Below are 26,727 nucleotides of genomic sequence, written 5' to 3'. Positions count from 1 at the left end.
AGCCCTGCTGCATGCACGCCCACACAGCCCTGCTGCATGCACACACACACAGCCCTGCTGCATGCACACCGCGTATGCCCACACAGCCCTGCTGCATGCACACCCACACAGCCCTGCTGCATACACACCGCGCACGCCCACACAGCCCTGCTGCATACTCACCGCACACGCCCACACAGCCCTGCTGCATGCACACACACACAGCCCTGCTGCATGCACACACACACAGCCCTGCTGCATACACACCGCGCACGCCCACACAGCTCTGCTGCATACTCACCGCACACGCCCACACAGCCCTGCTGCATGCACACACACACAGCCCTGCTGCATGCACACACACACAGCCCTGCTGCATACACACCGCGCACGCCCACACAGCTCTGCTGCATACTCACCGCACACGCCCACACAGCCCTGCTGCATGCACACACACACACAGCCCTGCTGCATGCACACAGGGTGCTCCTACATGCATACTACTGACACAGCTATACCATATGCACATTACATATACACGTGCATTACATTGGCACAGTACACACACAGCTCTGCTGCACTCACACCCCTACTACATATACTTCTGTACACACACAGCCTGAGGTACAGCCTGAGGTACAGCCGCAGAATCCGATTTCACGTTAAGCCGAGTTGCACGGCTTCCAGGCAGGTTACAGTAGGTCACATGACACCGAGACACACGCGAGACTCCTCCCACACACGTGACTGATCACATGGTGTAAGGTCCTGTAGTTCCGCGTTGTCTAGTGGCTAGTAACGGCCATAGATACAGAAGCAGCATCCAGCATGACCCAGTCTATAGTGGTGCAAGGTGAGTCCCGGAGCGGATGTTCCGTACGTGTGGTGTCCATAAGGACCGCACTCGCTGCCATTGTTTTACCCCTTGTCATTCATTACATAATAATGTGATTTATACTCTGGCTGGATTTATCAAATCTTCCTAGTAGTGTAACTGCCCTTGTTGCCCATAGCAACCTATCACAGCTCCTCTTTCATGAGTTGTACTGGGGACATGAGAGCTGTGCTCTGATTGGTTGCTGTGGACAAGACCCGTTTCCCTGTAAGATGAAATACCTGAGCTGCGCCTCCGTGTCGTGTAATAAAATCATGACTTTACGTCATATAATAGGAAAATCATGTAATTATTCCTTATAATCTGAGTTCACACTGGTGTCATGGATCCATTGATGGGAGTTGTAGTCTCCTGCTCTACTCTGCCTGATAGAAAATAACAGAAACCAGGTGGAACCTTTTATAAGTCAATGGAATCCGTAAGAGCCGACACGTCACATGCAGAAAACAGGACCCATAGCACCAGTCTGCACAGAGCCTTATCTATGTATAGTGACTGCCCCATGCTCCGTGTGCTCTGCTGCTCCTGTCTCTCATACCCTTAGGGACCCATTCACACCCGTATGAACGGGTCTGCATCCGTTCCATAGTTTTGCAGAACTGGTGCAGACCCACTCATTTCAATGGGGCTGCAAGAGATGCGGACAGCACAAAGTGTTCTGTTTGCATCTGTAGTTACGCTCCGTGGCCCCGCAAAAAATATAGAGCATTTTCTATACAGCACCGGCCATGGGTGGTCCACAAAATGAGGAACGCACACAGCAGGTATCTGTATTTTGCGGACCACAAAACACATACGGTCCTGTGAAGGGACTCTCAACAGGCACACATTTCCCTTATATTTGCGCCTGCGCCGCCTGTTACCTGATTCAGGCAGCGGCTTCAATAACTGAACTGCGCATGCGCCATTAGTATTTAGTTCCGTTATTAAAGCTGCTGCCCAAAGAAGGTGACAGACACACCTAAAGAGCGCCTGTGCAAGATTTCCTGGCACTCATGATGTCACCGCGGCGGGGAGAAGCAGAGCTTAGTTCTAATGGGCTCCAGCAGCCTGCGCACTAAAACATGTGTTTTCTTGGGGCTAGAAAACATTGATTAGCACATAATAGTATATTTGTAAAAGGTGATATAAGAGCTACGGTCACAACCGGTCCTGGTGGATTTGCAGCAGCACATCCCCTGTTTACATGTGGAGATCTGCTGGCGACAAGCGCTACTTTTTGCAGGGGCGTGAGAGATGCGATCAGCCCACCTTCGAGCTCATCAGTCTGCTGATTGCTTCCCTGTTTTTTACATTGGGCAATGATCGGGAAGACCTTAGGATACGACGACGCAGTGCGATCGTGTTGCAACGCAGCCATGCTACAGTCATTTACCGTTTAGTCATTGTTAATGACTGTGTGGCGGTGCCTATAGGAAAGGTTTTTCAGCTGATCATTGGCCCCAGTACTTCTCACACTGACAGTAAGGGCTCATGCACACAACCGTATGTATTTTGCGGTCTGCAAAAAAATACGGATGACGTCCATGTGCATTCTGTATTTTGCGGAACAGCTGTACCCTAATAGAACAGTACTATACTTGTCCGTAATGCGGACAATAATAGGACATGTTAAATTTTTTTGCGAAGCGGAAATAGGGACATATGGAAACGGCATGCACATGGAGTAACTTCCGTTTTGTTTTGCGGACCCATTGAAGTGAATGGTTCCGCACACGGTCCGCAAAAAAACCCAGAACGGACACAGAAAGAAAATACAATCGTGTGCATGAGCCCTAAGTCAGTAAGATTCGCGTGAGGTTTTTCATTTGCAGAGTAGGTTTGTCTCATGGGAGAAGACCCCTTTCCATACGGAGCTCAAGCGTCAAACAGCTGATTTTTCCAAAGGCAGCCATGTTCAGCCGTGTACTACATGGGCAGCTCGAGTCTGAACGGGAGGCACTCATATAGTGGGATGTCTGTTCTAAACAGGGAGACAGGATTTCATGCAACTAAGGGCTCATGCACACGACCATATGCCCTCCAAGACATACGGTCCATGAGCGGGCCATATGTCCCGGAGCGGCATACATCGCACGCACAGGAGCGTTAAGAACCATAGAACCATAGATTTCTATGATACTATGCACATCAGGCCACCCGCGGGGCTATTGCCGGACCGATGCGCTCCCGTGCACACGATGTATGCCGGACCGATGCGCTCCCGTGCACACGATTTATGCCGGACCGATGCGCTCCCGTGCACACGATGTATGCTGGACCAGGAAATATGGACCGTATGTCTCAGAGGGCACACAGTCATGTGCATGACCCCTAACATGTATGTGGCACACTACAATGCTGCATATGGTGGGAAATCTTCTCTTTGCCTTGCACATCCCCTTCACATGCCCCATGTTAGGGAATGAGAATCTAGTAGAGTTCCCAATGCTGTATTTCCTATGCACCAGCCCTCATGGTCCGCTTCTCCCTGTAGTAACTGCCATTTTACCATTTTCCATTATTTTTATGTTTCTAGTTGGACAGTGTGGAAACCAAATTGGCTGCAGGTTCTGGGACCTTGCCTTGAGAGAACATGCTTCAGTTAACAAGGTAAAAGAAATGGAGTCCACTACTTTACCTTCTAATGCCGGGACCAGTGACAAATGTGCTGCGTGGTCATTAAGGCCTGGGCTACACTGCGACTTTTTGTAGCGTGACTGATTGATTTTAACTATTGAATGGCAGCTGCAGTCCACAAGATTACATTTACTTGAGTGCCTTCATGTGGACTGCTGCTGTAGTTCAAGAGTTAAAATCAATGAGTCGCGCTACAAAAAGTGGCAGTGTAGTGCTAACCTAAGCATCGCAGCTCCTTCTCCCACGAGAACTTGAGCTCCTTCTCCCTGGCTAAGAGCGGGGCGCTCTGATTGGATGCTCTTGCAAACAGGGAGAAGATAACCGGGCCCAGGAGAAATACATGTCCACGCCTAGTATAACCGAGTCGCCTCATTCGCATATGAGGCGCCAAAAGATACGGGGACCACAGCGGACAAACGGGCGGTTCTTTAGAAAAAGAAAAAAGTGCCAAGACATCAGTAGGGGCCGCACTGTAAGGGCTCGTTCACACGGCCGTGCCGTTTTTTGCGGTCCGCAAGTTGCGGATCCGCAAAAAACGGATGCCGCCCGTGTGCCTTCCGCAATTTGTGGAACGGAACAGGAGGCCCATTATAGAAATGCCTATTCTTGTCCGCCAAACGGACAAGAATAGGACAGGACTCATAATTTTTGCGGGGCCACGCAACGGATGCGGACAGCACACAGAGTGCTGTCCACATCTTTTGCGGACCCGTTGAAATGAATGTTTCCATATACGGACCGTATGCAGAACGCAGAAAACGTCCCGTATATGGAACGCAAAATACGTTCGTGTGAACGAGCGCTGAGGTAGTATAATAATTACATTAAGGATATCCAGGTGAAAGGTTCTCTTTAAGTGCCACCAGCCAACTATTCTCCTGCAAGCTGTGAGAGGGGGGAGAGATGCAGCAGAAAGGACCCCCACCCTTCCGATCTGTGAGAAGGGAGCTGCAACAGAAAGGACACATCCCCTGAGCTGTGATGGGAAGATAGCTGCAGCAGACAGGACACGCCCCCTGAGCTGTGATGGGAAGATAGCTGCAGCAGGCAGGACACGCCCCCTGAGCTGCAGCGGAAAGGACACACCCATTGAGCTGCCAGCTTGATATAAATCTAGCAGAGCAATGAATGGGGAGATCTCTGGGTCCATGTGAGGTACAGACAGGGCTGGTTCTAGCTTTGTTAGAAAGAGATTGTCATGTCTGATTTTCAGTTCTTACATTAATTATGGGATAATCCCTTGCACCCACGAAGGCCAGTCCAAGCCCCCTTCCTTTCCTTGATTGACAGGCGAGATGACTATGCAGGTGTGAGATGACTTGGCCCTGTCAATCAAGAAAGAGAGAGGAGTGGGTGGAGGAAGCAGGAGGAGCAAGGGTGCACTGAGTGGCTTTGGCCCACCCCCAATGCTCTTTCCTGCTCATTTGCATAAGGATTAAAAGTACTTTTTCTCCATAACAAAGCAATGGAGTAAGTGAAAGGTATCATTGCATTCAGCTGAGCTAGCCCTACAAGGCATTGCGCCAAAAAGATACTAACATTACAAATCAAAAGTGGTGATTTATTTCACCTCATACATCAAAAGGCACACTCCACTTTTAAAATGTGACTTTTTAAAATATAAACTTGATGATCCGCCTATTTCTATCGATTTGCGACATTTTAACGCCAATAGCACTAAAATGCAACTTTTTAAAAATGAGCCATTTCTACCAACCCTTGCGACTTTTGAAGCATCTTTGCGACATTTCCACTGGTAAATTGCAACTTTTATCTCAGAATTGGGACCTTTTGTTGAATGTCAATTTACTGACAACCCTGCTGTTTAGCTTCCGTTATATTAGATAAAAATAAACGCATCCTGAGTTAATACTTACCTGTCACTTGTTCCCACGACGAGTTGGTTTTCTTTTCATAAATGGGACTTTTACACAAAACACCACCACGTAAGCTGGCTTAATTGTCTGCATTAATTTGAGGATGATAAGAGGATGATAAATGAGGCGTAATATATGCCAATTTGATAGCCCCGCCCACTTTGACATTTATAACTAATTTCTCATGCATTCTTAATGGTGAACATTCTGGAGAAAACAGTTGATATATCTGGCGTAAATCAAAACACCATTCTTTTTGGCACATTTTATGCCATAATTCTGGTGCAACATGCTTAGTAAATGTCCCCCGTTGTGTCTGGATGAAAACTTGATGATGAGCAGAGGTAAGGGCTACCAAGTGGGCCACCTGAGGGCTCGTCAGGTGGATTTCACACTGAAGAGAACTTAGCAGTCTGCATTGAGCGTGAACACATGAAGGCAGCAGAAGACACACCCTTCCCGACATCCGCTGTACATGTATGACTCTTTAGTGCTGGCGGACACTTCGGAGCGCAGTGAGTGCCATAGCCTCCACGTGCCAGCTATTTCACACAGCAGAGATCCGGGCTAATGTTTGCAAGTGGCGGCAATGCTGGTCGCAGACATTTAAAGGTTATGTACACCTTAAGGGGCAGTTTTTTTATGATTGCATTTTACTTATTTTTGGCTAAAAATCATAAACTGCTAAGAGGTCATAAACGCGTATTTAAGCCACATTCTTATCAATCAGATAATAACTGAGCTATAATGAATGTTTATAATGTCAGAGAGCAGAGATAAGGAGCACATCAGGTGAGCTGCCTGACAGAACAGAGTGAAAATTCAGATCCTGCTACTAGAGCATCTCAGCCCTGTACAGAAAAAAGGCTCCATATTTTTAATAAAGACCAAATCAAAAAATTTTTTTTAGCTCAAAATGAGTATAATGCAATAATAATAAAAAATTGCCCCTCAGATGTAGAGTGTAAGCTCTCACAGGAAGGGTCCTCATTCCTTCTGCACCAGTTTGTAACTGGTCTTGTTCATGCTTATTGCAGTTGTCTGTATTCTGTACGTATACCTCTTTTCATATGTACAGCATCATGGAATGAATTGCGCTTTAATAATAAATAATAATACCGTAGTCAAATGTGACCAAGGCTTCAGAAAGGCAAAAACAAAACAGAAGCGTGCATCTGCCTCTGGGGAAGGCGTTCCATTGAAGTAATAGGCCAGAACCTGTACTAGGCGTGCAGGTGAACGCTCTGCATTGGAATCTATCGATCTTTGTATACATAAAAGTCCATTACTTTATACAATGTGCAATCTAAAGATTGCAAGTTGGGGGCCTAAAAAAAAAATGTATAAAGTTTTTAAAAATATAAAGAAAATTTCAATTACTCCCCTTTTCATGAAAATTAATAAACAATCAAAAAAATTTATATGATAGGTGTCACCACATCTGGAAACGTCTGTTCTATTCAAATATTTTTTAAAAAAATTATCCCATATGGTGAATGGCGTAACGAAAAAAATATCTACATACAGTTTTTTCATCACATCACCTCCCCAAAAGTAAGTGATCAAAAAGTCATACACACCCCAAAATGGTATCAATAAAAACTACAGATTGTCTTGCAAAAAATGATCCTTTAAACAGCTCCATACACATGAAAATAAAAAAAGGTTATGGGGGTCAGAATATGGCAATGAAAAGAAAAATAATATTTTTTCTCGCCCATATTCCTTGGGGGACACAGGAAACCATGGGTATAGCTCTGCTCCCTAGGAGGCGTGACACTAAGTGAAAGCTGTAAGCCCCTCCTCCATCAGCTATACCCTTCAGCCTGGAGAAGAGACTGCCAGTTTTTGCTTAGTGTCCAAGGAGGCAAGACACCCCCTGCTTATGCAGGGTTGTTTTCCTATGATTTTTTTTTATTTTTGCGTTATTTGTTGTTTTTAATTCGATTTTTTTCTACCTACAGGGACAACAGAGGCGCATTAGACCCCTCTGTTTCTCCCGGGGTTGAGTTGCGCCAGTGCCGGTAATTCCGCACTGCCGCCTCCCCCACAGAAGACAAGGTGGACCAGGGCAGCCTCGCTCCCCTGCGTCCCGCCAGCTCAGGGTCGCCCGCATGCCAAGTCCCTCCCCCGGCTTCCTGCCACTGCGGTGCCAGGAGCTGAAGGGGCGACCCCCGCTGGATGGACTGAGGGCGAAGACAGCGTATGGTGAGAGTGGCTGCTCCAGCCTCCCCTTCCTCCCTCCCACCGCTGCTACATCCCCCATGGCCGCTGCTACATCCCCCATGGCCACTGCTACATGGCCACTGCTACATCGCCCGCCCCCCCACCCCCCCGGGCATATCGGGACCGTTACCGGGCAGGGGAGTTTATCTGGGCAAGTCCTTGGCAGGGACGCTGCCTTCAGGGGACGGCTGCAGGCAAGCAAGCCGTCTGCCACATCCAGGCGCGGCGGGGGCCGCTTACTTGGCGTGAACGGCGCCATTTCATCTTGGCCGGCACTTCACCACCTTGGGGGTTAAAATCATTTTGCCGCGCGCGCGCGGCTCTGCTTCTTCTTCAGCGCGGCAGAGGGGGGGCGGAGCTTCCTACATGCGCTCCGCTACTTCCGGTTTCATCGGGCTCCACTTCTCAGTGCTGCGTGGAATCCTCTCTGCCGTGCGATCCTGAAGCCATTCATCTCCGTGCTGCTGCCTCTCCTCCACAGCCTCCTCAGTCTGTTCCCCTTACCGCTTGCATCATCCGGGTCTGGTAGGACTGTTAACCCCCTCCGTGCCATCACTTTAGTGCAACATCTTTTTCCACCATGTCAGACCCTTCTGTAGCCGCCAAGCCTTGGTACCATGCCTGTACTGCTTGTAGGGAACCCTTTCCCCGGGGGCAGTCTGATCCGCACTGTACTGCATGCCGAGCTCCACCGCAGCCTCAGTCGCCCGCTGTGTCGCTCCCTGCTTCCTCTGACCCGCCTGACTGGGCTAGATCCCTGTCCCAGGCCGTGGAAAGCCTCACTCATGTCGTGGGCCGCCTAATAGGCCACCTACCCCGCAGGACGCCTCTCTGACTGTCGCGCCCTCCGGGTCCACTGCTTCTGCCGCTGCAGCGGGTTCACTCTCTCTTAGTGACCCCTCCTGAGCTAGGCACTCTCAGAAGCGTATTAGAGTAGAGCGAGCCTCCTCCTCTGAGGCCTCACTCTCCCCGCCACGCGTGCGCACCCAGACGGGCCTCTCCTCTCCAAAGGATTCGCTCTCTGAAGGTGAATTGGCGGTTTCAGATTTGGAAATGGACTCGGCCCTGCCGTCCAAGCTAGCCTCAGCGATGGGTCAACTCATCTCTGATATTCGTGACACCTTTAAGGTGCAGGATGACCCCCCTAGCTCTGACGCAGCTAGCGTCTCCTTTATCAGACCCTGGCAGGCCTCAAAAGTCTTTCCAATCCACTCTGATTTCTCCTCTGTGGTGTCTAAGGCTTGGGCTCGCCCGGACGCCCGTTTTGTCAACCCCAAGAAGCTGGACATTTGCTATCCTTTTCCAGCCGATGTCGTGGCCACATGGTCTTCCCCACCCAAGGTGGACCCCCCTGTGGCCCGACTGTCAAAGAACACGGCCATCCCTGTTCCCGACGGGTCCTCTCTTCAGTCAGCGGAGGACCGTCGCATGGAGACCCTTTCCAAGGGCATTTTTGCTGCCTCCGGTTCTGCTCTCAGACCGGTTTTTGCCTCTGCTTGGGCAGGGAAAGCAATCTCTGCTTGGGGTGCGCAGCTGGAACAGGAGTTGGACTCGGACGTCCCCATCCAGGACCTACGTTCCTTGGCCCAGCTTATTATTCGGGCCGGGAATTTTGTTTGTGAGGCCTCCCTTGATGCGGGAGCCCTTATTGCACGCTCCTCCGCCCTGGCAGTTTCCGTCAGGAGGGAGCTCTGGCTGAAGGTTTGGAAAGCGGACGCTGCCTCCAAACGTTCCTTGGCGGGGCTACCGTTTGCGGGTTCCCGCCTTTTCGGGGTCCGCCTAGACGAACTTATTTCGGAGGCCACGGGTGGTAAAAGCACCCATCTTCCTCAACCCCAAGCCAGGGGCGCCCCCCGCGGACGCCATGGTGCGTCTCGTTTTCGGTCCTCCCGCAGGGCCTCTGGGGCTCCCACCACAGCTGCCGCTTCGGCTCCTCCCCAGGATAAGCGTAGGAAGCCGTTTTTTCGGGCGCAGCCCTCCTGGCGCAAGCCGCAGGCTGCCCGCACACCCGCAGCAAAGCAGTCCTCTGCCTGAAGGCGCGCCCCTCCTTTTCAGGGACGTCTGGATGGCTCACGTCTCCGACGCCTGGGCCCTCGAAATTGTGTCCTCCGGATACAAAATCGAATTTGCATCCTTCCCTCCAGATCGGTTCTTTCGCTCCCGCCCGCCGCGGGACCCGAAAAGCGCGGCTGCGTTCTCCGCGGCCGTTCAAGCCTTACTGGACAGGGGGGTGATTACCCCCGTTCCTCTAGAGCAGGGGTACTCAACTGGCGGACCGCGGTCCAAATACGGACCGCGGCCGCCAGTTGTCCGGACCCCGGCCATCCTTCAGAGCGCTCCTCCAATCGATTCAGTTCAGAGTGATCCGATCCGTTTGAATCGGCTCAGCTCAGTCACAGCAGACAGCAATGCTGACAGAGACGCTCACCTCACGCTGGAGCAGGAGCCTGAGGGAGGGACTCGGGAGGAGTCAGTAATATGATCTTAGAGTGGAAGCTGCTTCTGCCAGCTCCTCCCCTCCCCGCCCACCAACCAATCACCGACCAGAGCTGAGGGGGCGAGGCCAGCACAGCACACTAGCAGCTCTGACTCGAGTCCTCGGAGTAGTGCAGGGTCAGGGAGTCTAAATGAATGGAATGAGTCACAAGAATCTAAAGATCCGACTCAGTCAGTGACTCATTCGATTCATTGAGTTAAGGAGCCGGGAGTCAGACTGTAGAACAGGTTACATTACACTGAGGCTCTCGGCTCTTGTTGCAGCAGTGATAAGATTAAGGGACAGGAGCAGAGAGATAAGAGAAGGGACAGATGACACAGTTCAGCACATAGTTTTCCCTGTGCTGCATTCACATTTCACATCACTTGGTTCGTTGTACTACTGTCAGTGTCAGACTGTTGTCACTGTGGGGAACAATGCACAACAGACAATTCACATTGCACACCACAGTGACAGCTTCCTCCTGTCCGCCTGTCCAACGTCAGCCTCAGCTTCCCTTTACTATAAAAAAAATCACTCTTCCTGACTCACTCAATACTAATCAGAGACGAGTTCAACTTCAGAGAGCTGAAGAGCCGACTCACTGCAGTGTCACTGACTGAGTCAGCAGCTGCGCATGCGCATCGGCACCTAGAGTCTTCAGTTCACTTGCGAGTCAGCTCAGCAGTCTGACTCGCCAAGTGAACCGAAGATCCGATTCTGATCCGAATGAGCTGATTCAAATGAACCGATTCACCTAAAAGATCCGAACTTCCCATCACTATCTCCTGCACACTGTGCCGTGCAGGAGGAGGAGCTTACCGACGCACTTCCTCCTGTCCCAGAGCGCAGTGAGACAGGCCGGCTCCCTCCACATATAGCGCTCCTCCTCCTGCACACTCTGGTACGTGCAAGAGGCGGAGCTTACCGGCAAACTTCCTCCTTCCCAGGGGCGCAGTGAGAGACGGCTCCCTCCACATGCAGGCACCAGCGCTTTCTCCCTCAGTGCGCTCACAGGTCCCTCCTCCCCTGCAGCAGCGGCAGCACATAAGGGAGCTTCAAGCTCCAAAGGACACTTACGTGCTGCTGGAGAGGGGAGGGACATCACCACTGCCACCAATGAAATAAATGTCACATTTGGAAAGTAAGGGGTGCGTGGAGAGGGCTACAGAGAGGCGGGAACACGTCACTGACTCCAGTGTCATGTTCCCATCTCCCCTGGGCCATCTTCTTTAGGTAACCTGATTAAATAAAGTGATTAAGCCCCATCAAACCATGATAGTTTTGTTCCGCATCCAATTCCCATTATTGGGGCATTGAATGCGGACCCCTTAGTTTCAATGGAGCGGAAAAAGATGCAGACAGCACACAGTGTGCTGTCTGCATCTCTTGGGGCCCCATTGTAATTAAGGGGCCGCATCCAATCCCCCAATAATGGGAATTGGATGCGGAACAAAACTATCATATGTCTGTTCTGTGGCTTGGGTTGCCACCCGGCCAGTAGTTCACCAGCAAGGCTGGTATTTTAGTTCCCTTGCCGGTGCCAGAATTTTCCTGTAAGGACTGTTAAGGTACTTTCACACTTGCGGCAGGACGGATCCGACAGGCTGTTCACCCTGTCAGATCCGTCCTGCCGCTATTTCGCCGGACTGCCACTCCCCATTGACTATAGCGGGAGTGGAGCTACGGTGCAGCATGGCAGTGCACGGCGTGAGGCCGCCAGACGAAAAAGTCGGACATGTAGTACTTTTAGTCTGGCGGCCTCTCACCGTGCTGCGCCGTAGCTCTGCCCCCATCCCCATTATAGTCGATGGGCACAGAGCAGCGGCACGGCGAAGTAGTGGCAAAATGGATCTGACAGGGTGAGCAGCCTGTCGGATCCGTCCTTCTGCAAGTGTGAAAGTACCCTTACTAATGAGCGCTTCCATCATGGAACGCCCATTAGTACAGCCGTTACCTCCACCGCAACTTGTGCTAGTAAATAAATTAATAAAATTACGGTACCTCCACCTCCATTTGCTCACGCTGTGGAGAGCACTCCCTGCTGACTAGAAGCTCAAGACAGGACCTACAAGACTTATGTAGAAAAGGGTCGGCACTGCTGGAATAGACGCGGTGCACGAGTCAGTGGGGAGACGTCCCAATACTTGCAATAAAGAAGGAAGGACCAGCACTCGCGATGATGATGAATGTTGCGTTTATTCAGTCACATATTAAGGACATATAGTGACGCGTTTCAGCACAACACGTGCTTTCTTCAGACTATACAATAAACTCCTATCACATCTCTTTTATACACAGAGAGAGGGAGGAGTAACAAGACAAAAGGAAAATGACATCATACTATGTAGCTCCACCCACCTCAGGGCTGACACAGGTGAAGTAATGAAAGATGCAATAAACCAAAAAAAAAAAAAAAAAAAAATTAAAAAAAAAATTCAATGTGGATACATTGATGAAACAATGGAACAATTGATAACAATTCAGGAATCAAGTCCGCTGAAAGAGACAAATGAAATGTATATTATTATAATCTAAATTCTTATAATAAGAGTAATATAGTCAAGAACTAGGTGAAACTGGAAATATTGTACTCGCGGTTGAGCCCCCTTGGATCCACAGTTTGTAACCGGTGGATCCAATAAGCCTCACGCTTTAAAAGCAAACTATTCCTATCGCCGCCTCGGCGAGGTAAAGATACACTCTCAATCACTTGAAACCGCAACTGCGATATCGCATGACGCTTCTCATGGAAATGATGCGGTAGGGGTAACAACAAATTCTCAGTGCGGATAGTGGACTTATGCTTGCTTAATCTATCTTTAATCCGCATTGAGGTTTCCCCTACATAGACCAAACCGCAGGGGCATTTCAAAATATAAATGACATTTTTGCTGTCACATGTGAACATGCCTTTAATGGGAATTTGTTCTCCAGAATGAGGGTGGGTCAGTGTAGAACCTCTAATGACACTTGAACAGTTGTTACAATTTAAACACGGAAATGTGCCCTGACGCGGAGTAGTCAGTGTGGTTTGTCTGACTATAGGTTTATTAGTGCCTATGTCTGCTCTAATAATTTTGTCACGGATATTGTCCGCTCTTTTGAAACACATCATTGGAGAATTTTGAAATATCTCCATATGAGGATATGATCTAGACATAATGTGCCAATGCTTATTAATTATACCCCTTATTCTCTGTGTCCAAGGATGGTACTTCACTATTAATGGGATACGTGGTGGTTTGATAATCTTCTGTCCCTGCGGTTGATCTAACTTCTGCTTTTGAGATTGTAATAAGTGTAGGGGATAGCCTCTGTTGAGGAACTTTTTCGTCATCTCTTGCAACCTAATTTCACAGGTGTCAGGATCAGTCACGATCCTTTTAACCCTCTGGTACTGTGAAAAAGGAATCGCCTTCTTGATTGCTGGGGGATGGCTACTAGTGTAGGTAAGTAGACTATTTCGATCTGTATCCTTGATATGTAAATCAGTGTACACTGTACCATCATCCTTGCGCTTTACCCATGTATCAAGAAAGGATATTTGTTGAAAATCAAAGTGTATGGTAAATTGAAGCTCACTCCAAATGGAGTTAAGATGACTATTAAATTCCATGAGGGATCGAACGTCGCCTCGCCATACGCAAAACACGTCATCTATAAATCGACGCCAAAATATGCAATGCTTTAAATATAAAGAATTGGAATAAACAAATTCACTTTCAAACGATGACATATAACTGTTTGCGTACGGCGGCGCGACGTTCGATCCCATCGCGGTCCCGCGGCGCTGTTGAAAAAAGGTGTCTTGAAATAAGAAGTAATTTTCCTCCAACACTAGTTTTAAAAGTGTCAGAAAAAAATCCTTCTGTGCTGATGTATAATGACTGGTATTCAATAGTCTGGATGCTGCCTCTAAACCCTTTTCGTGAGTAATGGAAGTATAGAGGCTGCATACATCAAAAGTGACCAGTATGCAGTCTCTATCTAGATGAAGGGGACGTATTTCACTCAAGAAATGTCCTGTGTCTCGTAGGTAGGAAGGAGATAACATGGTCAAAGGTGTGAGCACTTTCTCCAGAAAAATGGCTGGGGGAGAGAGGATTGAATCAGAGGAGGCCACAATAGGGCGTCCCGGTGGTCTGGTCATGGACTTGTGAATTTTCGGAAGGGTGTAAAACACCGGTGTAATAGGATGCTGATTTATCAAAAATTCACTTAATTTATTATCTATGATGCCATCCTCTCTCGCCTCAGTCACTATCCTCTGTAATACACCTTTAATTGAAAAAACCGGATCAGATTGTAAAATCTTATATGTCTCATTATCACTCAGTTGACCTAAAATCTCTGTGATGTAATACTCCCTATCCAGAATCACAAGGGCACCCCCCTTGTCAGCTGGTTTGAATATAAGTGACTTATCCTCTAATATACCATTCAGTGCATGCTTCTCTTCAGCTGTTAAATTATTACGTATCTGTAAAGAACCTTGTTTACACTGTTGCAATAGAGAATTAACATCCCGTTGAACTAAATTAGCAAAGGTTTCCACTGGATGGTATATTTTCGGAGGTGCAAAATGACTTTTAACTCTCAATGAAAATTGTTGCAATGTTAAAGAACCTGACGGCTCCTCAGAGCTAACATGACCGCCCCCCATGTCATCTACATCAACATTTTTAGTAAAGTGTACTTTAAGACGTATATTACGGAAAAACCGCTGCAAATCAATGTCCAGAGAAAAGGTGTCCAGCGTCCCTGTGGGGCTAAAGGACAGTCCCTTCTTTAGTAAATTCAATTGCGCAGGACTCACAGTTTTACTTGAAAGATTAACAACTAAGTTCTCGGCAGTACCTGCGATCTCGTCAGTCTCGGTGCGTCTGCTTCTCCTATGATGGCGGCCGGCTCTCCTGGTGTTGCTCTTCTTTTGCCGCGGCGCTTGCCTAAAAAATGAATTGACGTTGCTCCCGAGGTGTCGCTGCCTGTACTGGAAGATGCAGATCCCGTTCTGCGATCTCTTGTAAACGAAAAAGGGATGGCTGTCCCGGACTTGTCCTGCCACCTGTATACACGCTGTGATGAATAATCCTCCACATCTCGGAGGAACTTGGAGCGTTTGGTAGCTTCTATTTTCACCTGAAGTTCTCTGCATTGTTTGTCGGTTTTCTCATACAATGTCGCGAGATCCTCTGGTTTGAGGCAATCCCTCAGCTGTTGTTTAGCAGTGGTGATGTGAGCTTTACACTCTTCAATGGCAGTATTGAGGTATTCCACAGTTAGAACAATCAAGTCCAATGAGCATTTATTGAGGATGTTAGAGAAACGAGTGCAGTATTCAAGGTTATTACCAAAAAATGTTGGTCTCAATTTCACCCTTAGTCCTCGCGGAATTCTCTGTGTGCGGTGATATTCTGCTAGAGTAGCAGCATGTAGTTCAAGCGCAATCAGGTGTTTGCTTTCCTTCATTAGATTCCTGCTCTTCAGCTCACTGGTGGGAATCTGGAGAAAATCAGTTGAAGCTGTGACTTGTGATACAATATCACGGGCCTCATCCTCTGTGTAGGCAAAGGTGCTCATTTATAGGAGTAATGCGTGCTCGTACCCAAAAGTCAGGCAATCTTATGTAGAAAAGGGTCGGCACTGCTGGAATAGACGCGGTGCACGAGTCAGTGGGGAGACGTCCCAATACTTGCAATAAAGAAGGAAGGACCAGCACTCGCGATGATGATGAATGTTGCGTTTATTCAGTCACATATTAAGGACATATAGTGACGCGTTTCAGCACAACACGTGCTTTCTTCAGACTATACAATAAACTCCTATCACATCTCTTTTATACACAGAGAGAGGGAGGAGTAACAAGACAAAAGGAAAATGACATCATACTATGTAGCTCCACCCACCTCAGGGCTGACACAGGTGAAGTAATGAAAGATGCAATAAACCAAAAAAAAAAAAAAAAAAATTCAATGTGGATACATTGATGAAACAATGGAACAATTGATAACAATTCAGGAATCAAGTCCGCTGAAAGAGACAAATGAAATGTATATTATTATAATCTAAATTCTTATAATAAGAGTAATATAGTCAAGAACTAGGTGAAACTGGAAATATTGTACTCGCGGTTGAGCCCCCTTGGATCCACAGTTTGTAACCGGTGGATCCAATAAGCCTCACGCTTTAAAAGCAAACTATTCCTATCGCCGCCTCGGCGAGGTAAAGATACACTCTCAATCACTTGAAACCGCAACTGCGATATCGCATGACGCTTCTCATGGAAATGATGCGGTAGGGGTAACAACAAATTCTCAGTGCGGATAGTGGACTTATGCTTGCTTAATCTATCTTTAATCCGCATTGAGGTTTCCCCTACATAGACCAAACCGCAGGGGCATTTCAAAATATAAATGACATTTTTGCTGTCACATGTGAACATGCCTTTAATGGGAATTTGTTCTCCAGAATGAGGGTGGGTCAGTGTAGAACCTCTAATGACACTTGAACAGTTGTTACAATTTAAACACGGAAATGTGCCCTGACGCGGAGTAGTCAGTGTGGTTTGTCTGACTATAGGTTTATTAGTGCCTATGTCTGCTCTAATAATTTTGTCACGGATATTGTCCGCTCTTTTGAAACACATCATTGGAGAATTTTGAAATATCTCCATATGAGGATATGATCTAGACATAATGTGCCAATGCTTATTAATTATACCCCTTATTCTCTGTGTCCAAGGATGGTACTTCACTATTAATGGGATACGTGGTGGTTTGATAATCTTCTGTCCCTGCGGTTGATCTAACTTCTGCTTTTGAGATTGTAATAAGTGTAGGGGATAGCCTCTGTTGAGGAACTTTTTCGTCATCTCTTGCAACCTAATTTCACAGGTGTCAGGATCAGTCACGATCCTTTTAACCCTCTGGTACTGTGAAAAAGGAATCGCCTTCTTGATTGCTGGGGGATGGCTACTAGTGTAGGTAAGTAGACTATTTCGATCTGTATCCTTGATATGTAAATCAGTGTACACTGTACCATCATCCTTGCGCTTTACCCATGTATCAAGAAAGGATATTTGTTGAAAATCAAAGTGTATGGTAAATTGAAGCTCACTCCAAATGGAGTTAAGATGACTATTAAATTCCATGAGGGATCGAACGTCGCCTCGCCATACGCAAAACACGTCATCTATAAATCGACGCCAAAATATGCAATGCTTTAACTGTGGATCCAAGGGGGCTCAACCGCGAGTACAATATTTCCAGTTTCACCTAGTTCTTGACTATATTACTCTTATTATAAGAATTTAGATTATAATAATATACATTTCATTTGTCTCTTTCAGCGGACTTGATTCCTGAATTGTTATCAATTGTTCCATTGTTTCATCAATGTATCCACATTGAATTTTTTTTTTTTTTTTGGTTTATTGCATCTTTCATTACTTCACCTGTGTCAGCCCTGAGGTGGGTGGAGCTACATAGTATGATGTCATTTTCCTTTTGTCTTGTTACTCCTCCCTCTCTCTGTGTATAAAAGAGATGTGATAGGAGTTTATTGTATAGTCTGAAGAAAGCACGTGTTGTGCTGAAACGCGTCACTATATGTCCTTAATATGTGACTGAATAAACGCAACATTCATCATCATCGCGAGTGCTGGTCCTTCCTTCTTTATTGCAAGTATTGGGACGTCTCCCCACTGACTCGTGCACCGCGTCTATTCCAGCAGTGCCGACCCTTTTCTACATAAGATTGCCTGACTTTTGGGTACGAGCACGCATTACTCCTATAAATGAGCACCTTTGCCTACACAGAGGATGAGGCCCGTGATATTGTATCACAAGTCACAGCTTCAACTGATTTTCTCCAGATTCCCACCAGTGAGCTGAAGAGCAGGAATCTAATGAAGGAAAGCAAACACCTGATTGCGCTTGAACTACATGCTGCTACTCTAGCAGAATATCACCGCACACAGAGAATTCCGCGAGGACTAAGGGTGAAATTGAGACCAACATTTTTTGGTAATAACCTTGAATACTGCACTCGTTTCTCTAACATCCTCAATAAATGCTCATTGGACTTGATTGTTCTAACTGTGGAATACCTCAATACTGCCATTGAAGAGTGTAAAGCTCACATCACCACTGCTAAACAACAGCTGAGGGATTGCCTCAAACCAGAGGATCTCGCGACATTGTATGAGAAAACCGACAAACAATGCAGAGAACTTCAGGTGAAAATAGAAGCTACCAAACGCTCCAAGTTCCTCCGAGATGTGGAGGATTATTCATCACAGCGTGTATACAGGTGGCAGGACAAGTCCGGGACAGCCATCCCTTTTTCGTTTACAAGAGATCGCAGAACGGGATCTGCATCTTCCAGTACAGGCAGCGACACCTCGGGAGCAACGTCAATTCATTTTTTAGGCAAGCGCCGCGGCAAAAGAAGAGCAACACCAGGAGAGCCGGCCGCCATCATAGGAGAAGCAGACGCACCGAGACTGACGAGATCGCAGGTACTGCCGAGAACTTAGTTGTTAATCTTTCAAGTAAAACTGTGAGTCCTGCGCAATTGAATTTACTAAAGAAGGGACTGTCCTTTAGCCCCACAGGGACGCTGGACACCTTTTCTCTGGACATTGATTTGCAGCGGTTTTTCCGTAATATACGTCTTAAAGTACACTTTACTAAAAATGTTGATGTAGATGACATGGGGGGCGGTCATGTTAGCTCTGAGGAGCCGTCAGGTTCTTTAACATTGCAACAATTTTCATTGAGAGTTAAAAGTCATTTTGCACCTCCGAAAATATACCATCCAGTGGAAACCTTTGCTAATTTAGTTCAACGGGATGTTAATTCTCTATTGCAACAGTGTAAACAAGGTTCTTTACAGATACGTAATAATTTAACAGCTGAAGAGAAGCATGCACTGAATGGTATATTAGAGGATAAGTCACTTATATTCAAACCAGCTGACAAGGGGGGTGCCCTTGTGATTCTGGATAGGGAGTATTACATCACAGAGATTTTAGGTCAACTGAGTGATAATGAGACATATAAGATTTTACAATCTGATCCGGTTTTTTCAATTAAAGGTGTATTACAGAGGATAGTGACTGAGGCGAGAGAGGATGGCATCATAGATAATAAATTAAGTGAATTTTTGATAAATCAGCATCCTATTACACCGGTGTTTTACACCCTTCCGAAAATTCACAAGTCCATGACCAGACCACCGGGACGCCCTATTGTGGCCTCCTCTGATTCAATCCTCTCTCCCCCAGCCATTTTTCTGGAGAAAGTGCTCACACCTTTGACCATGTTATCTCCTTCCTACCTACGAGACACAGGACATTTCTTGAGTGAAATACGTCCCCTTCATCTAGATAGAGACTGCATACTGGTCACTTTTGATGTATGCAGCCTCTATACTTCCATTACTCACGAAAAGGGTTTAGAGGCAGCATCCAGACTATTGAATACCAGTCATTATACATCAGCACAGAAGGATTTTTTTCTGACACTTTTAAAACTAGTGTTGGAGGAAAATTACTTCTTATTTCAAGACACCTTTTTTCAACAGCGCCGCGGGACCGCGATGGGATCGAACGTCGCGCCGCCGTACGCAAACAGTTATATGTCATCGTTTGAAAGTGAATTTGTTTATTCCAATTCTTTATATTTAAAGCATTGCATATTTTGGCGTCGATTTATAGATGACGTGTTTTGCGTATGGCGAGGCGACGTTCGATCCCTCATGGAATTTAATAGTCATCTTAACTCCATTTGGAGTGAGCTTCAATTTACCATACACTTTGATTTTCAACAAATATCCTTTCTTGATACATGGGTAAAGCGCAAGGATGATGGTACAGTGTACACTGATTTACATATCAAGGATACAGATCGAAATAGTCTACTTACCTACACTAGTAGCCATCCCCCAGCAATCAAGAAGGCGATTCCTTTTTCACAGTACCAGAGGGTTAAAAGGATCGTGACTGATCCTGACACCTGTGAAATTAGGTTGCAAGAGATGACGAAAAAGTTCCTCAACAGAGGCTATCCCCTACACTTATTACAATCTCAAAAGCAGAAGTTAGATCAACCGCAGGGACAGAAGATTATCAAACCACCACGTATCCCATTAATAGTGAAGTACCATCCTTGGACACAGAGAATAAGGGGTATAATTAATAAGCATTGGCACATTATGTCTAGATCATATCCTCATATGGAGATATTTCAAAATTCTCCAATGATGTGTTTCAAAAGAGCGGACAATATCCGTGACAAAATTATTAGAGCAGACATAGGCACTAATAAACCTATAGTCAGACAAACCACACTGACTACTCCGCGTCAGGGCACATTTCCGTGTTTAAATTGTAACAACTGTTCAAGTGTCATTAGAGGTTCTACACTGACCCACCCTCATTCTGGAGAACAAATTCCCATTAAAGGCATGTTCACATGTGACAGCAAAAATGTCATTTATATTTTGAAATGCCCCTGCGGTTTGGTCTATGTAGGGGAAACCTCAATGCGGATTAAAGATAGATTAAGCAAGCATAAGTCCACTATCCGCACTGAGAATTTGTTGTTACCCCTACCGCATCATTTCCATGAGAAGCGTCATGCGATATCGCAGTTGCGGTTTCAAGTGATTGAGAGTGTATCTTTACCTCGCCGAGGCGGCGATAGGAATAGTTTGCTTTTAAAGCGTGAGGCTTATTGGATCCACCGGTTACAAACTGTGGATCCAAGGGGGCTCAACCGCGAGTACAATATTTCCAGTTTCACCTAGTTCTTGACTATATTACTCTTATTATAAGAATTTAGATTATAATAATATACATTTCATTTGTCTCTTTCAGCGGACTTGATTCCTGAATTGTTATCAATTGTTCCATTGTTTCATCAATGTATCCACATTGAATTTTTTTTTTTTTTTTTGGTTTATTGCATCTTTCATTACTTCACCTGTGTCAGCCCTGAGGTGGGTGGAGCTACATAGTATGATGTCATTTTCCTTTTGTCTTGTTACTCCTCCCTCTCTCTGTGTATAAAAGAGATGTGATAGGAGTTTATTGTATAGTCTGAAGAAAGCACGTGTTGTGCTGAAACGCGTCACTATATGTCCTTAATATGTGACTGAATAAACGCAACATTCATCATCATCGCGAGTGCTGGTCCTTCCTTCTTTAGGACCTACAAGACGTCATCACGTTGGAGCACCGGTCCTGAGCTTGCAGTCAGCAGCGAATGTTCACCGCAGCCAGGTGAATGCAAATTTTATTTTATTTTTTTGCAAAAGCAGAGAAGGGGGGCACTAATGGGGGCATTACTCTTACTGGGGGCACTAATGGGGACATTATTCTTACTGGGGGCATTATTCTTACTGGGGCACTAATGTGGCCATTACTAATTCTGGGACTTACCCGGGGCGCTCCACTATAACGTCAGAGCGCCCCACGCGCATGGATCACATGATCGCATGGCATCTTTACTGTTGGCGTTCAGCTCGGACCTTCACCTGACTGCAGACCCAGGTATGTGGACCTTTAATAAAACTAGTTGAGTACCCCTGCTCTAGAGGAAAGGTTCCAAGGGTTCTACTCGAACCTCTTTGTAGTTCCCAAGAAGGGAGGTTCGGTGCAGCCCATTTTGGACCTCAAAAAGCTCAACCGTTTTCTCCTCCTTCGACGGTTTCGGATGGAGTCCCTCCGTTCCGCGGTGGCTTCCCTGGAGCAGGGAGATTTCATGTCTTCCATCGATATACAGGATGCCTACCTCCATGTTCCGGTAGCCCGGTGTCACCATCGCTTCCTCCGATTCGCCGTGGGGGACCTCCACTTCCAATTTGTCGCCCTTCCCTTTGGGCTGGCAACAGCCCCCCGGGTGTTCACCAAGGTCCTGGCCCCGGTTTTGGCCTTACTCCGTTCCAGGGGTGTTTTTCTGCTACCGTACTTGGACGATATCCTCATCAAGGCTCCGTCCCTTTCTCAAGCGGTTGCCAGCGTGGATCTCACTCTAGAGACTCTGGCGAGGTTCGGTTGGGTCATCAACTTCCCCAAGTCCTCCCTTCCCCCCTCCAGACAACTAGTCTTCCTGGGAATGCTTTTAGACACAGGAGCGGCGGAGGTACGTCTTCCCTCGGAAAAACGTCTGATCCTCCGTGGGGCGGTTCGGGGTCTCCTTCTCCACCGTCGACCGTCCTTCCGCTTCTGCATGCGGGTCTTGGGGCAGATGGTTGCCTGCTTCGAGGCGATCCCATTTGCGCAGTTTCACTCCCGCCCTCTCCAACGGGCGATCCTCTCCTCCTGGGACAAATCGCCGGAGTCTCTGGATCATCCCTTCCATCTATCGCCTCCGGTGCGGTCATCTCTCCGCTGGTGGTTACAGTCCCCTCTTCTGGGCAGGTCCTTTCTGCCACTCAACTGGTTGGTGGTTACAACCGATGCCAGTCTCTTGGGCTGGGGAGGCGTGTTTCCTCCCCGATCCGTCCAGGGCATTTGGTCTCCATCGGAGTCCAAACTCTCGATCAATGTCCTGGAGCTGAGAGCGGCCCTTCTGTCTCTACGACACTGGACTCATCTGCTGAAGGGTCATCCAGTTCGTGTACAATCGGACAACGCCACGGCTGTGGCGTACATAAACCACCAGGGGGGCACTCGCAGCGCTGCAGCAATGCGGGAGGTCACCAGCATTCTCCGTTGGGCGGAAGCCCACGTCCCGGCCCTATCTGCAATTTTTATTCCAGGGGTGGACAATTGGGCGGCGGACTTCCTCAGTCGCACCACCGTCGACCCCGGCGAGTGGTCTCTTCACCCGGAGGTATTCGAGGCCATTTGCCTTCGTTGGGGCATACCGGACGTGGACCTCATGGCCTCAAAATTCAATCACAAGGTCCCCGCCTATCTGTCCAGGGCCAGGGATCCGGGAGCTTGCGGAGCCGACGCCCTCGTTCTTCCTTGGCGAGGCTTCGCGCGCCCATACATATTCCCTCCCATCCCTCTCCTGCCCAAGGTCCTTCGGAAGATCGCGGCGGAAGGCGTCTCGGTGATTCTGGTCGCTCCGGACTGGCCCCGCCGGTCTTGGTATGCCGACCTCATGCTGCTCCTGGCAGACGCGCCCTGGCCGCTGCCCGCCAGGGAAGATCTTCTCTCTCAGGGACCGATCTTCCACCCGCGTTTAGGGTCCCTACGTTTGACGGCGTGGTTGTTGAGACCACCGTCCTGACACGTAGGGGTTTTTCTGCGGACGTCGTCCGCACCATGATCCGCGCCCGTAAGCCGTCCTCTTCTAGGATCTATTATAGGACCTGGAGGACCTTTTTGGGGTTCTGTGCCGATCTGGGGATTCCTCCGCTCCGCTTTTCTCTCCCCACCGTTTTGTCCTTCCTGCAGAGCGGACTGGCCCAAGGTCTGGGCCTTAGTTCTTTGAAGGGTCAGGTGTCTGCGCTGTCCATTTTGTTTCAGCGCCCACTGGCCCCCCTTGGTCCTGTCAAGACCTTCCTTCAGGGCGTGGCTCACGCGGTTCCCCCGTACCGCCCTCCGGTACCGCCCTGGGACCTGAACCTGGTTCTCTCAGCGCTCCAGGCTTCCCCTTTCGAGCCTCTGCGGACGGTTTCCTTGCGACTTCTGTCCTGCAAGGTTATTTTCCTTGTAGCCGTCACCTCTCTTCGGAGGGTGTCCGAATTGGCTGCACTCTCCTGTCTGGAACCTTTCCTAGTGTTCCACCAGGACAAGGTGGTTCTTCGTCCGGTCCCTTCCTTCCTTCCTAAGGTGGTCTCCGCCTTTCATCTGAACGAGGACATCGTTCTCCCCTCTTTGTGTCCTTCCCCTTCCCACCCGCGGGAGAGGAAGCTTCATCGCCTGGACGTTGTCAGGGCGCTCAAGATTTACCTGGAAGTAACTAGCTCTTTCAGGCATACTGACTCGCTCTTTGTGGTCCCGGAGGGGTCGCGCAGAGGGATGGCGGCATCCAAAGTTGCTATCGCCCGTTTTGTCAAGATGGCTGTTTCTGAGGCTTATCTCGCCAAGGGCAAGGTTCCGCCCCTTGGTGTTACCGCTCACTCCACTAGAGCGGTCGGGGCTTCCTGGGCTCAGAGGAATCGGGCTTCTACGGAGCAGATTTGCAAGGCGGCCACTTGGTCCTCCTTGCACACCTTCACCAAGTTCTACAGGGTGCATACTCATGCGTCGGCTGACGCTGCTTTAGGCCGTCTGGTGTTGCAGGCGGCAGTTGATTGATGCCTCTGGTGTTGGTTGAGTTTGTTCTGGTCCCTCCCTTCTGGGACTGCTCTGGAACGTCCCATGGTTTCCTGTGTCCCCCAAGGAATATGGGCGAGAAAAGGAGACTTTTGTATTACTTACCAGTAAAGTCTCTTTCTCGCTCTTCCTTGGGGGACACAGCACCCGCCCTTCATTTGGGTTACAGTTGTGGTTCCGGCTTGGTTGCCCCCGTTGGGGCTCGACAGTTCTTTTTCCGGTTGGTGGTTATCTTTCACTACTTGGACACGCAACTGGCAGTCTCTTCTCCAGGCTGAAGGGTATAGCTGATGGAGGAGGGGCTTACAGCTTTCACTTAGTGTCACGCCTCCTAGGGAGCAGAGCTATACCCATGGTTTCCTGTGTCCCCCAAGGAAGAGCGAGAAAGAGACTTTACTGGTAAGTAATACAAAAGTCTCCTTTTTTCAAAGTTTTTTCTTCGATATTAAAACACAAGAAAAACTATATACATGGGGTATTGTTGTCATTTTACTGACCCAGAGAATGAAAGTAACATGTCAGTTTTGACGCATAGTGAACGCCATAAAACAAAATCCATAAAATTGTGACAGAATTGTGTTGGTTTTTTTTTCTATTTGAACTCCATTTGGATTTTTTTTCCCCAGCTTTCTATTAGATCATTTGCCACATTGAATGGTGCCATTAGAAAGTACAACTTATTCTGCAAAAAAAACAAGCATAAAAAACAAGAATAAAAAAAGTTATGGCTCCGGGAAGGCAGGGAGTAAAAAATGAAAAGGGAAAATCACATGGTCTTGAAGGAGTTAAAGCACATATCAAGTTGTTATTATTTCCATAGATGAGATAACTTAGATTGATGTCCATGTGTGTAACTGTAGTGTAAAGGCCAATGCAAGTTCATCAGTTGAAGAAATTGCTAGTGTGGTTGAACACTAGCACTTTTACATCCGGCAGGCCTGATCTGTCACTATAATAGGGACTGGCAGAGATCCGGCTACAACCCAACAAATATGCCAAAAATCAGCCCGATGATTCTCAACATGTTTGCCGTGTAGCAGCCGGATCTCCACCACTTCCCATTATAGTGAATCGAGCCAGCGGGTGTCAGGAGGAGTCTAACGCTAGTGTGTAATCAGCCTAAGGGCTTATGCACACGACTGTTGCCCGTGTTGCGGCCCACAAACTGCGGGTCCGCAATACACAGGCACTGGCCGTGTGCACCCTGCATCACGGATGTGGACCCATTCACTTGAATGGGTCAGCAATCCGGAAGGTCCGATGCGGAACGAAGGTATGGAACCCCACGGAATCACTACGGAGTGCTTCCGTGGGGTTTCTCCCTGTTCCTCTGCACCGCAAAAAAATAGTTCTATGTTTTTGCAGTGCAGACGGATCACTGACCCTTTCAAGTTGATTGGGTCTGGATCAGTCTGCGGAATCCGCACGGATGTTGCCCGTGCATTTGCGGTCCCCAGTGCACGGAACGGCCGACCAACAGCCGTGTGCATGAGCCCTTAATCATCATCGTTACTGGGCAGCAGATCGTACTATCCAAACATGGATCGGATGCCCAGAAGCAGTGATTCTCTATGGGGACGAGGGATCGCAGGAGCAGTAGCTTGTCTCCATGCATGTAACTGCAGCTATAGGAAATGATCGGTTTGTCCCCAGTAATTGCCTGCTGTGACCACCTGTGTAAAGGGTTGTGCGGGTTCAGAGCTGATAGGTGAAGGTGAGGAATGCTGTAATGCTCTCCCTTGCCCTGCGCTGTTTGTTTACTGCTGTGACGTCCCCGGCTTTTCCTCCGTATGCTTGGCAGTGCCCAGTAACATCACTAGCACTAATGGGCGGCTGATAGCACTGCCCAAGCCTGTAAAACAGACTAGGGTAGGGCTATAGACCACCTATTTGTGAAGAAAAAGCCCTTGCCCTGCGCAGTGAAGGGCAAGGGGTAGCATCGGGGCAAATGCAAATGCATACCGGCCAAATGAGTGAAGGGAAGCTGAACCTGGACAACCCCTTTAAGAATAAAGGAAAATGTGTGATCTCTGATGGCCTGTACAAATAACCCAAAATGAATTTTCTCTTCCAGAAAGGAATATATGATGAAGCACTATGCAGTTTTTTTAGAAACATCGATTCGAGGTATGTTTCGATGACTGGTGTAAAAGATTTCAATAAAAATTCTTATATGAGGAGAGTTGGTCATGGGTCTCTCAGGAGAGGAAATATTTTGAAATGATCCAAAAAAAATAATGAAAGAGAGAATGTAATGGCTTAATGCCTAAAAAGACAGTGACTGCTGAAACAGCAATAAGCATCGTATAGTTATAAGACCAGGAGGTCAGCGCAAGAACTTGACGTTTACATTCACGTGAAATTTAAAAATACATTT

General features: G+C 47.8%; 1 protein-coding gene across 1 annotated transcript in view; it reads left to right on the top strand.

The window, feature by feature from the left end:
- Nucleotides 1-711: 711 nt before the first annotated feature.
- TUBE1 (tubulin epsilon 1) overlaps nucleotides 712-26,727 on the top strand; it is a 53,704-nt gene continuing 27,688 nt past the window's right edge. Inside the window, exons 1-3 of the mRNA XM_040426839.1 lie at nucleotides 712-832; nucleotides 3,393-3,466; nucleotides 26,425-26,477. Coding sequence (XP_040282773.1) covers nucleotides 808-832; nucleotides 3,393-3,466; nucleotides 26,425-26,477 — 152 coding nt within the window. The 5' untranslated portion in view covers nucleotides 712-807. The remainder of the gene's footprint in view (nucleotides 833-3,392; nucleotides 3,467-26,424; nucleotides 26,478-26,727) is intronic.

The sequence above is a fragment of the Bufo bufo genome, chromosome 4 (genome assembly GCF_905171765.1).
Source record: "Bufo bufo chromosome 4, aBufBuf1.1, whole genome shotgun sequence".
NCBI classification, from domain to species: domain Eukaryota; kingdom Metazoa; phylum Chordata; class Amphibia; order Anura; family Bufonidae; genus Bufo; species Bufo bufo.
Note: the sequence above shows the minus strand (reverse complement) of the source record. Positions and strands in the feature narration are given on the sequence as shown.